This window comes from Sitophilus oryzae, unplaced genomic scaffold (genome assembly GCF_002938485.1).
Source record: "Sitophilus oryzae breed Bouriz unplaced genomic scaffold, Soryzae_2.0 scaffold_811_pilon_pilon, whole genome shotgun sequence".
Classification (NCBI taxonomy): Eukaryota; Metazoa; Arthropoda; class Insecta; order Coleoptera; family Curculionidae; genus Sitophilus; species Sitophilus oryzae.
The window spans coordinates 2,274,471-2,288,003 of NW_022147430.1; the positions used below are offsets into that span (position 1 = coordinate 2,274,471).

A 13,533-nucleotide genomic window follows, 5' to 3' on the forward strand; every position below is an offset into this window, starting at 1 on the left:
GAACCTGACAATACTGGTTTGGAGTAGGTAACTAATGCCAGAAATACTGCATAAGCGAGAACCTGTGGAAGTCGGAACCTCGATTACAAAATAACTTTATTTTGTCGCGGTATTTATTTGTTATATAATAATAATAATAATAATAATAATAATATTTATTTATTTCCAAATTATGTTACAAAAAAAAAACATAAAGAGAAATATCGTCAAACATCAAAATAAATATTCCAAAGCATATTACACATATTTTACAAAAATTAGATAAGTCTACTTACATAAACGGGAAAATATATAGAAAAAAAATAAACCTAAAATTTACAATATTGGATATAATTCAACAATATTTCCTTAATCCTAATTAACCATTGAAATTAAAAAATTCTGGCAAGCTATAAGGCTCTATATTTAATAAATAATTTTTTAACTTAAATTTAAATTCGCTTAACTTTCCACAGAGTCTAAGTGTTAAGGGCAGTTCATTATAAAACTTTAAACACATATACAAAGGGCTTTTTTCCGTAATCGCAAGTTTATGAGCGGGATAGTTTAGTAAATTCTTTCTAGTATTGTACTGATGTATTATGTTACTCTCAAAACATTCTCTATTCATGTAAAAATATACTAAACATTCATAAATATATAATGCATATACTGTCATAATTTTTTCACTCTTAAAGATCCCTCTACACGATTCGTTGAAATTCATTTTTCTTACAGTGCGTATTACCCTTTTTTGTGTTACAAACAGTCGTTGTATTTTGCTGTTGCTGCCCCAAAATATTATCCCATAGCTCATGACGGACTGAAAATTGGAATAATACAGTGTTTTTAGTGTTCTTCATCCATATATTTGCTTATTACCCTAATTGCATAGCACACTGAACCCAGCTTTTTCAAAAGATATTCTATATGATTACTCCAATCTAAATGCTCATCAATTATTATTCCTAAAAATTTCGTGTGGTCAGATATTAATATATTTTTAGTCGAATCATATATAAGTGGTCTATTTGTTCGTGACAATTTTGTTCGAAAAATGATGACATTTGTTTTATCGGAATTCAGAATTAAATTATTTTCATTGAACCATCTAGATACATTATCTAATAAAATTTTGCTCTCGTCAATTAATTCGGGTAGGTGTTTTTTTCCAATTAACAGATTGGTATCATCAGCATAATTAATTATGTTTTGGTTTTGTCCATTTACTGCCAGATTTAAGTCATTTAGGAATAATAAAAACAAAACTGGACCCAATATACTACCCTGAGCTATACCGATGTTATTTGTGCGTATCTGGGATTTATATATTTTACCTTCATTGGTAATAGAAACTTGTTGTTTTCTGTTATTAAGATATGACTGTAGCCACTCGAGAGACTTCCCTCTAAATCCGTATCGTTCCAATTTTCTTAAGAGCAATTCTCGGTCAAGACAGTCGTAGGCTTTAGAGAGATCCAAAAACATCCCTAGTGCCAATTCCCCCACCTCCATGTGTTCCAAAACTCTCCGAACAAATTCAAAAATTGCTGTTTGAGTAGATTTCCCTTTTAAATACCCGTGTTGGTTTTGGCGTATCAAGTTACATTCTTTAATAAAAAACATCATTCTACTTAACATTGCTAACTCAAAGAGCTTTGAAAAACCCGGAAGAAGACTAATTGGCCTGTAATTATCTATTAACTTGGGATCGCCTTTTTTATGTATAGGTTTTATTAGTGCGGTTTTTAGCTCTTGTGGAAATATGCCTGACTTAAAGGAGCTGTTTATTAAATAACACAATACATCTTGACAAGCACCAGTTGACAATTTGATCAAGCTTGTAGGAATTTCATCATTACCACTACTATGTTTATTTTTTATTTTTGCATTTATATCAATTAATTCTTGAGGCGTTATTGGTCTTAAAAACATTGATTTATTATTAATTTCAGTGTTAATGCTATAGCCGCTTGGTAAATTTTGTAGTAGATTGGGAACAATTGATAATAAATGCTCATTAAATGTTTCAACCATTTGTTGTCCATTTTGATTAAGATTATTTGGAGATGCATCTTTATTATTACCAATTATTTCCTTACATATGCTCCACATACACTTCACTTTATTATCTGATTTTTCAACTCTGCCCGATATGACATAGCTCTACATTGCTTTAATAATATGTCATATTGTTTTTTATATTTTTTATATAGTTCTTTGTAATAATGGTAATGTTTCGAGAGTGGTAGTAAAATATCCATTTTTTTCTTATGTTCTAGAATTAGTGGATTATCATATAAATGTTTCTTTTTGTTCTTTATTGATACTAGCTTTAAGGGAAAATGTTGGTTAAAAATTTCATTATATAAACCGTTTATTATTTAAAATATATACAACTGTTTAAAAAAAATATATACAATTCAATTATATTGTTAATCTTTATCTTCGTGGCAGTTGTTGGTTGCGTCCTTCTTCATCTACAACAGTTTGAAAACTTTTAAGACTCTCCCTGGGCAGGTGGTATCATTTTAAATTGTTATTATTATTAATTTTGTCGCGGTATTTTTCTGGAACGGTCGCTACCGTAACGCGACTCATGTGGAACCGGTATTCCCATCACTAGTAGAAACAGTATAGCAACAGAGTATACACAACATTGTTGTGTGGTAAAATGTCAATTTTACGGTATCTGCTGTAAAAAATCGAGCTATTTTATTCGAGAAACATCTCCATGATCATTCTTTATGCAAACGAGAAAAGTTAATCCTCTGTTTAAATTAATAGAAGTCCCCGTCGCTTAATAAGAAACGTTGTTTTAACGCCGACCTGGAAGAAAAGCTCTACATCGCTAAGGAAAAATTGGTTTAAAAAGGAACGAAACGAAAAGAGTTTCCTCCGAAGAGCGTCTAAAAATAAATATGACTCATTAAAAATCCTTTTAAATATACAAGCCCTATTCTCTGCAGCCGCTTATTACGTTAATACCTTGTTCCTGAATAAATAATGGGTAGAGATGGCTATGAGAGTTGTTACAATAATATACCATACGATCGATACGTTTGGAAATGAAAGTTAGTGTCATCTTATATTTCAGGTAATTTTTTTTGATTGTAAGGTATTTATTAAATACTTGTACGTTATAGACGTTTATATACGGATATACACACAATCAAACTTATATGGAATCATCTATTTATTTTTCATAATTTTTGAGATGTATGAAAATTTTGTGTTTATGAATAAAACTCAGTCCTTACCAATGACTTTTAATGAAAAATAATTCATATAGCAATAAAAAAAATTAATGAGTTCCCAAAATTAACAATATGGTATTTTTTTTGGTTTTTGAAACGAACTTAAGATTTAAATTTTTAATGACCAAAAAGCATAAACAAAAAGAAAATTGATAATTTTAATATTCCTTGTTGCCACCTCTAGCCCTTATGCAAGCTTCTATCCGCGCTGGCATGCTTTTTATTAAATTATCCACGTTGTCATGAGGTATGTTTTCCCATTCTGCTAATGCTACATCAATAAGCTGTGCGAGATTTCCTGGATTGTTTCGACGAGCTTTAACCCTTCTTTTGGGCTAGCTAGTCCCACAAGTATTTGATAGGGTTTAGATATAGTAAATAGGCAGGCCAGTCCAAAACTATGACACCTTCCGTTTCAAGACGTTCCTAGACACTCTGCTGGTATAGGGAGGTGCACTATCGTGCATGAAATTAAAATTATCCCCAATTACAGCTCTCCAAAGAGTAACGATTGGTTCTAGCACCAAATCAACATATTTCCGACTCGTTAAAATTTGTTGAAGTGGTAGCAATAGAGTTTTTGCTCCCAGTATAATACCTCCCCAGAACATTACAGTTCCCCCTTTATATTTTGGTACAGATTTGACAGCCTGAAGTCTTGCGCGTCTTCCTGGAGCTCTGAGAACCCGAATTCGATGGTTATCTGATCTTAGGCCAATTCTGGTCTCATCCGAAAAAAGAACATTTTGCCAATTCTCAGTTGTCAAGTTTTGATGTTGAAGGCATTAATTTAGCCGGTCAATTTTATTTTGCCGAGATAACTTTGGGATCCGTAACTCTCTCATACTGTAAAAACCTCGAGCATGAAGCCTTTTTCTTATGGATTCAACTGAAACGTTCATACTTGTAGCTGCCAGAAGTTGTCTTTTTAGCTCTGGATGAGAAACATTGGGATTTATTCTAGCAATTTGGCACACAAGGCGCTCTTGTTGTTGAGTTGTGACTCTTTGACGACTTTGTCTGGGCCTATCCTTGTGTGTTCCTAATTCCAAGTATCTTGCATATGTTTTCGATACAACACCCTGGGTAACGCCTACTATCTCTGCTACGCCTCTTTGGAGCATTCCTTGTTCGCTGAGAGCAATAATTTTCCCCCTCTATACAAGGTGAGTCAACGATAGAGTAAAGTCCATTATCTCATTTGTTTCGAGGTTTACAAAAAATTGTTTAACACAAAAGTTATAGGGATGGTTAAGATACACATTTTAAAGTTATTATACAGTATACAGGGTGCTTCAAAAAAGTGTGGCGAATATAACATATGTTTTTTTAAATGCAACACCCTATTTTTTATTTTATTTTTAGATTCTGCGTAAAATTCTTTTTTATATATAATGTAAACCTAAAATTAATAGTTTTTGTTATATTTGTGATGAAAAATTGTCAATGATGGCATTGATTCTGAAGTTGGACAACTAAAATTTGGAAGAAGAATTTTATAGAGATATAGAAAAAGACCTATGTAAAGATATTTTAGTTAGATATTACAGGGTATTCAAAATATATTTATGAATTTCAACTACTTAAAATTAAGAAATTTCAATTTTTTTAAATGGTACACCCTATATATTATCATTTTTTCTGATAGATTTTACAAAACTCTTCAACTTTTATTAAGTATGTCATATACCTATTTTTAGTACTTTGCGATTTATTCCAATTTTTTTCTATTTTTACCGATAATTTTAATACAATTGCACTATAACATCAATAGTACAAAAAGTAACAATTATAACAATTTCATGTCTGTTAGGCAAGTTAAAAACAAAATTTGAATTTTAGTTTAATTTGTTGTAATAAGTATAAATGGTAGAGATAATAGTTACAGATTTTCTGGAAATGAATTAGTCAATGTGACTGATATACACGGACAAGCCTAGAAAACCACATTTTTTGATTCAGTACTATATATTATATAGAAAACATCTTCAGTGAGTAATGGGACGGTTTCGCGGCAGTAGTAATATTGGCTATACCAAATGAAATATAAACCAGAATTACTACGAGAAAAAACTTCACTGTATGTCGAAGAAAATTTCTATATTAGTAGTCTTCAGCAATTAGGTAATCTAGTATTAACCTAATCTGTGGCTATTCGCCCCGACGAAAAATCCCAAGTGTCATCTTTCGTAATACAGAAATACACCAAGAAATGCACTACTGCGATTTAATTTATTTGAGTAAAGTTAATTAATTTTAACTAATACCAGCAATTGTAACTAACTATGAAGCTACTTGTTAAAAGTAAGTAATAAATAGTTTTGTTTTGTTATGGTAACTATGATTTTATAGGGTAATTGTATTAAAAATATGGGTAAAAATAGAATGGGAATAAATCGCAAACTATTAAAAATAGGTATATGACATACTTAATAAAAGTTGAAGAGTTTTGGAAAATATATTAGAAAAAATGATAATATATAGGGTGTCCTATTTAAAAAAATTGAGATTTTTTAATTTTAATTAGTTGAAATTCATAAATATATTTTGAACACCCTGTATCATTTAACTAAAATATCTTTACATATATCTTTTTTTTCATCTCTATAAAACTCTCCTACCAAATTTTGGTACTCCAACTTCAAAAACAATGGCACCACTGACAATTTTTTACCACACTGCAATTTAACATTTGTTTAAATAAATTGAAATATTGCAAAAACTATTAATTTTAGGTATATAATATTATATATAAAAAAGTTATGGAATTTTACGCAGAATCTAAAAATAGAATAAAAATTAGTGTGTTGTATTTAAAAAAACATATGTTATAGCCGCCACACTTTTTTGAAGCACCTTGTATACTCTATAATAATTTTAAAATGTGTATCTTAACCATCCCTATAACTTCTGTATTAAGCATTTTTTTGTAAACCTTGAAACAAATGAGATAATGGACTTTACTCTATCGTTGACTCACCCGGTACTTCTGTTAATCCAACATAAGGCATTTTTATATTTTTTTGGATCGAATGAAAATTACCGGACAATCGTGATTTTACTACTGAACACAAAATTCAAAAGAAAATAAATCGCAGCAGACATTTATTCTTTATTGTCATGTTTATTTACAACAAAAAGCCTTATCTTAAAGTTGTATACGAATTTTTACCCTTGCAAGAAATTTAGTCAGAAATAAAGAGTGATTCCATATAAGTTTGGTTGTGTGTATATTTATCATATTTCTGAGTTTATCGCTTTTCGTGCTGCTTGACTATCTACAAGATGGCTATTTCCTGTTTCCGAAAAATTGTAGGCATCTTTCTATAGCGTAGATTTCTTACCGAAGGATGCTGTGGTAGGGGTGCCCATTGATTAGGAGTATTTGTGTTTTCGGCCTAAATCCCTGTCCCTGATTTGGTTTTGGAAGCATCAGTGTACCACGTTATGGTATGGTCTTTTACCTGCTAAGCAAACATTTCTGTCTTCCACTCCCTTTTGGTTTTCTGCTAACAAAAACGATGTATCTGTTGATTGGAGACTTGCCGGATGAAGTTTCAGGTCAAAATGTTTCAAACATCTGTTAAAATTAATAAAATTTTTTTTTAAATTAATAAAAAAAAACTATGTCATTCTATCTGAAAAAGAGTACAAAGAAATATTTTTTATTTTTTTTTTAGATTACAAGATTGGCGATGTTTATGGTGCCATGCTACTGTTCATACTCAATGCCGACCGACCGTACAAAAACAATGTCCTCTTGGACCAGCTAGAGTCAGTGTCGTACCACCGACGGCACTGCATTCCGTACAGGATGAAGCGTGGGAAGTCGTAAGGCCGCAAGCATCCAGTCCACTTTTGGTTTTTGTCAATTCTAAATCAGGTAAGTTAATAATTTGTATCAAAGTACAAAATACAGTTTTGATAGTAAAATCTGATTTTGTACATGCATTGTAGTTATAATTTCGTCCTTTCTTGGTTTCTCTTTTTTTAACTCTAATGTATTACCAGATTTGAACAAAAATTAACTAAATTATGTTTTCAAAATTATACAGGGTTGTTCACCACATACGACACGGAGTATTGTAGCTAAACGATTATATTTTTACAAATTTCAAGTTTTGGGTTCGATGAGGGACTATTAGAGGTACAATTTAAAAATAATTTGACAAGATACAGAGTGTCCCAAATAAGTAAAAAATATCAAAGTTGTATTTTTTTAAATGGAACAGCCTGTATATTATTACATTTTTAGTTTCTACGATTAAAATAAAGGTAAATTTGATTAAGGTTTATTATACTTAAACCTTTATTTTAATCGTAGAAACTAAAAATGAAATAATATACAGCGTGTTCCATTTAAAAAAATACAACTTTGATATTTTTTACTTATTTGGGACACTCTGTATCTTGTAAAATTATTTTTAAATTGTACCTCTAATAGTCCTTCATCGAACCCAAAACTTACAATTTGTAAAAATCTTATCGTTTAGCTACAATACTCCGTGTCGTATGTGGTGAACAACCCTGTATAGGGTGATTCACGGCGATGGCACGTTAGACGTTTATGGAGAATCGGTGATAGAATTTTTTGATAATTTAGATTTTTACGGTAAAGGTACCTGCTCCATCTTTCTAAAATATTTTCAGTATTACAGTGTTGCCGCATCTTTCGAAAAGTGGTATTTTAAATGGCATATCCAGTATATTATTACATTTTTGTAAACTACTTTCATATTTATAATTTTCTATTATACTAACCCATACCTATCTCTAATAATTTTTAAGATAAAAATAGTATAATATAGGTTAGTATAACATAAAAATAATGAGATATCAAAGTAATTTTCAAAAATGTAATAATATACCGGATGTTTTATTTAAAGTAACAAAGATGTTACCACTTTTAATATGAAGCTTACTGCTGAAATAATTTAGATAGATGGAGCAGATGCCTTTATGCAAAAATCCACATTTTCAAAAAAATCCCATGGCCGGTTTACTATTATAAACGGCTAACGTGCCATGGCCGTGAATCATTCTGTATAATCTACAAAAGGCTAAAATACGGTTATATTAGACACTCAATATAGCGGTTCAGAGTCGCAATCAGTTTAATCTATCCGACTCTGTTCTGGGACCGAACGCTCGAACCTCACAACCCGACTGAGGAATCTCAACTAAAGCGCTCTGCATGCTGCCAACGATCTGTCGAATTTTGTCCGCTGGCAGAAAATATTTGAGAGTGGAACTACTTTTTTCCTTATACTATGCTAAAACTAACATTATTTAACAAACTGCCATAAAAAAACTAAAAAAATACTTTAAATTATAGTAGAATAATTATTATATTTTAAATAATCTATACTAATATATAAAATCCTTTAGTGACTGACTCACTGATTAATCACGATCCTGCTCAAACCACTCAACGTAAGAAGCTCAATTTTGGATACAGGTTGATTTTAGGGTGTAGAGGTACGATAAGAAGGGATTTTTCGAAATTCCAGTTCCAAGGGGGTGAAACCACCCCTCAAATTTACAATATTTTTTATTTAAAAAACGGTCAAGTTTCCGAAAAAACGTTTAAACACGTATATTTTATTTTGTTTTTTACATATTTTAAGCCCACTCGGTGCCCACTGGGCGAGTATATAAACGCTCAACTTGTAGATTGTACTTTAGTTTATAATCATCTGCTGATGATGCTAACATGGTTAGCGAAACGCGCATCCAGTGTAAAAGTAAAAGTGTTTTGGTGTATTGTGGTGATTTAGTGTTTTTATTTTGCTGTTTAACACCAAAGGTTCCAACCCTCAACTGTAATATTTTAAGATTTTTTAAAAACGTATACAGGGTATTTCGAAAAATCTGGTTATTGATTAATCACGATCCTGCTTAAAACGCTTGACGTAAAAAGCTGATTTTTGGAAAAGGGATTGACTTTAGGGTGTAGAGGTTCGATAAGAAGGGATCTTTCGAAACTCGAATTCTAAGGGGGTGAAACCAACCCTCAAAGATTAGAATATTTAGAATTTATATTTTAAAACCGGTGAGTTTTTCGGAAAAACTCTTAAACACGTTTTTTTTTGTTGTTTTACATATTTTAAGATTTTTTAAAAATTTATAGAGGGCGTTTCATAAAATATGACCATTGAGTAATTACGATTCTGCTTAAACTGCTTGACGTTTAAAGCTGATTTTTGGCAAAGGGATTGACTGTGGAGTTCAATAAGGAGGGGTTTCTCGAATCTCAAATTTCAAGAGGGTGAAAACGCCCCTCAATATTACAATATTTGTTATTTTAAAAACGGTTAGTCTTTCGGGAAAACGCTTGGACACGCATAAATTATTTTGTTTTTTTACATAGTTTGAATTTTTTTAAAAAATCATACAGTGTGTTCCTAAAAGTTGGGTAATTGATTAACCACGATTCTGCTTAAACTGCTTGATCTAAAATGCTTATTTTTGGCAAACGGATTTTTCGAAAGTCAAATTTCAACGAGATGGAACTACCCCTCAAATATTACCAAGTTATATAATAATATCGCCATATTGTTTTTTCTCATGCTGACATAAATGTGAGAAAATTTATAATATTAAATTTATCATCACCATTACAAATTATTAATTCGACGCCAACGAAGTCGCGGGTACACGCTAGTATCATATATTTAAAGAAGGAATATAATCGTTCCTTTCTGGTATATATACAGTCTTCTTCTTATCAGAAAGAAAGTCAAATTTATTTTCATCTTTGTAAATAAACCGTCGGGGTAGTTTGGAAAGGTTGAAAATTTATCTCTAACGCAGCTAAAATAAAGTGCCCTGGAAAAAGAAATATTTCCTATGAAAAGCTTTTAAAAGAAAGAACCATTCGTTTATTTCTGTCTGGTAAAAGACCAGCCCAGACGAAAATTAATTACAGCGTTGTTTGCTTTAGGAATTGAAAAATAGTGGCACTAAAAAAATAACAAAGTGTTGAATAGATTGGAAATATTTTTGGTTTGGATTTGATTCTAAACTTTTTTCTAAGTTAAGTTGAACAAAAAAATAATAGTCTAAGAGCCAGTGGCAGGCAACCTATATATAATTTATAAAACCTGAATAACTAGCCAAGGGTAGGTATTAGTGATGGGGAAAACCGATTAATTTCAATAATCGAGTACTCGAGTTTCAAGCGATTGCAATAACCGAGTGATAGCTCGAGCGAAATATCACTCGTATTTAAAAATACGGTTTTTATCCGTCGCCTGTTGTAAGTACTCGTTAACGCCAAGCGCCAAGCAGTAAGTTGCGTGCGCAGGGCACATATTCTTTCGGTGATGAATGGTAAGTATTGTTTTATTTGGAAGCATTGTCGATGTAGGTCGTAAAATTTTGTCCCTCAGATACGCAACGGATAAATATATATACAGCGTTATATAAATTTGCTACCTGCAATGTATGTAGAAAATTTGCTCGACTTTTTATCGAGTATGTTACATTAAAATCGGATTTGAATTTATTTCATTCTAGGATGGCTTGCGTTCGTCGTTCGTTCGTTCGTCGTTCGTCGTTCGTTCGTCGTTCGTCGTTCGTTCGTCGTTCGTCGTTCGTTCGTCGTTGGGACTCGTCACTTGCTGTTATGTCGGTTATTTCAATAATCGAATACTCGAGCGAATTTTCGGATATTAGAAAATTAATAAATGTTTATATTTCATGATTTTTAAAATTTGTTGTTAATATAACAAATTAGTTCTGTAATTATTATTATTTAATAAACCAACGTTGCCAAAAAATTTAGAGACTTTTATTATTTTTACATAGGATCTAATATAAATTATTTTGACTTCAAATTTGTTTTTTTTTCGTATTTTGCTACTACTTAAAAAATAAATAAATGTTTGTATTTCAGGATTTTACATTTTGTTGTTAATAGGTATAACAAATTAGTACTGTTACTATTATTTATTAAACCAGTCTTTGCTTAAAAACATTAAAAACTATTTTCCTATATCCAAAATAATAAGTATTATTGCAGTGTAACAACAGAATATTAATAAAAAAATGCAAAATATACAGGGTTGTTCACCACATACGACACGGAGTATTGTAGCTAAACGATTATATTTTTACAAATTGTAAGTTTTGGGTTCGATGAAGGACTATTAGAGGTACAATTTAAAAATAATTTTACAAGATACAGAGTGTCTCAAATAAGTAAAAAATATTAAAGTTGTATTTTTTTAAATGGAACACCCTGTATATTATTACATTTTTAGTTTCTACGATTAAAATAAAGGTAAATTTGTTTAAGGTTTATTATACTTAAACCTTACCGTTTTTGAAATATTTTCAATTTTGTGAAATTGCAGTAAAAATTTTAAGGCATCATTTCTCCAAGGGTATCAAAGTTTTTAATACTAAATATTTACTGAAGTTTATTTATTGATCAGTTATTCTGTTACAATAATAAAAATAATACTACCTTATACAGAGTGTCTAAAAATTTATTTTAAATAATTTCTAGCTTTAAACGCCAATAACTTCTTTAATTTAAATGGAACGCTCTGTATATTTTAGGAGAATCAGATGCACAATTTAATTGTCTGTCAAATTGTATTATACCATTTTTTGCCTATCCCTTCAAGTTTTCATAGAAAATGCATTTTCTTATAATTTAGACCTCATTTATCAATATACCCATAGAATGTTGACATTTTAGATTGTTTTTAAAGCAACAAATGTACAAAATGTACAGGCTAGTAATATTATCGATTTTAACAAAACGATAATATTACTAGCTCATTTGTATGCAAAAAGAAAACTATTTAAATCTTTATAAAAGTGTATACTATTAATTAAATATAATACTATTATTTCCGCCCATATAATAATTCATTACATACTTAATTGTGTTCGTTAATAAATTATTCTAAATAAATCTGGATTTGAGTCAGAAATCATTATAATAATAAGTTATCAAAATGAACGTCTCTGTTGTTATAAATAAGCATTTATTAAAAAATGAAATATCATTTTTAAGGTGTTACTTTTTACCACCCTGTCTAATACACCTACAAAACTCCGTTTTTTAGTATTTGGGGCAATTATTATTAATCAACGCAAACAGTCAGTTAATGTAGTTTGAATACTGGAATCATATTAATTGGTCCTCTTTAACAAATATTTAAACAGTTTTTTTTTATTTTTTAATGAAATAAACGAATTATATTGACAATATTAGTATCTGTACTCTTTAAAAATTTGGTACATCTTTAAGAATAATCTAAAATGTCAATATTCCATGGGTATATTGATAAATAAGTTCTAAATTACAAGAAAATGCATTTTCTACGGAAACTTAAAGAGATAGGTAAAAAATGGTATAATACAATTTGATAGACAATTAAATTCTACATCTGATTCTCATAAAATATACAGGGTGTTCCATTTAAATTAAACAAGTTATTGCCGTTTAAAGCGAATAATTATTTAAAATAAATTTTTAGACACTCTGTATAAGGTAGTATTATTTTTATTATTGCAACACAATAACTGATCAATAAATAAACTTCAGTAAATATTTAGTATTAAAAACTTTGATACCCTTGGAGAAATGATGCCTTAAAATTTTTACTGCAATTTCACAAAATTGAAAATATTTCAAAAACGGTAAGGTTTAAGTATAATAAACCTTAAACAAATTTACCTTTATTTTAATCGTAGAAACTAAAAATGCAATAATATACAGGGTGTTCTATTTAAAAAAATACAAATTTGAAATTTTTTACTAATTTGGGATACTCTGTATCTTGTAAAATTATTTTTAAATTGTACCTTTAATAGTCCTTCATCGAACCCAAAACTTACAATTTGTAAAAATCTCATCGTTTAGCTACAATACTCCGTGTCGTATGTGGTGAACAACCCTGTATAGACATACTATCCCTAACTAACTAATACCCTTGTTTATATATATATTCTTTATACCAATGAATAATATTCTTTGCTAATACCAACTAATACCAATATATGGCAACAGCGCTCTTCATAATGTATTTTCTGTGTAAATACTAGCAACTCAATAAAAAATTGTAACATCGTGTCAAGAAAACGTTACAAAATAATGTTTCACCGGAAATGACATCTTTTGATTTTTAAATGGCACCCTCGGTATTTTTTTACTTTATTTGATAGAAAATGACTCTTTGAATAGAATGACATATCATACGTCAACTTTTGCCATCTTCGTATATGGTTTATTTGAAATAATTGTTACAGGGGGTTCATAACGACAATTTGACTCGAAATA

The 13,533-nt window shown here is 30.1% G+C and overlaps 1 protein-coding gene across 1 annotated transcript in view; it reads left to right on the forward strand.

The window, feature by feature from the left end:
* LOC115889203 (diacylglycerol kinase eta-like) overlaps window positions 1-13,533 on the forward strand; it is a 192,454-nt gene that overhangs the window by 44,261 nt on the left and 134,660 nt on the right. Inside the window, exon 4 of the mRNA XM_030909153.1 lies at window positions 6,917-7,119. Coding sequence (XP_030765013.1) covers window positions 6,917-7,119 — 203 coding nt within the window. The remainder of the gene's footprint in view (window positions 1-6,916; window positions 7,120-13,533) is intronic.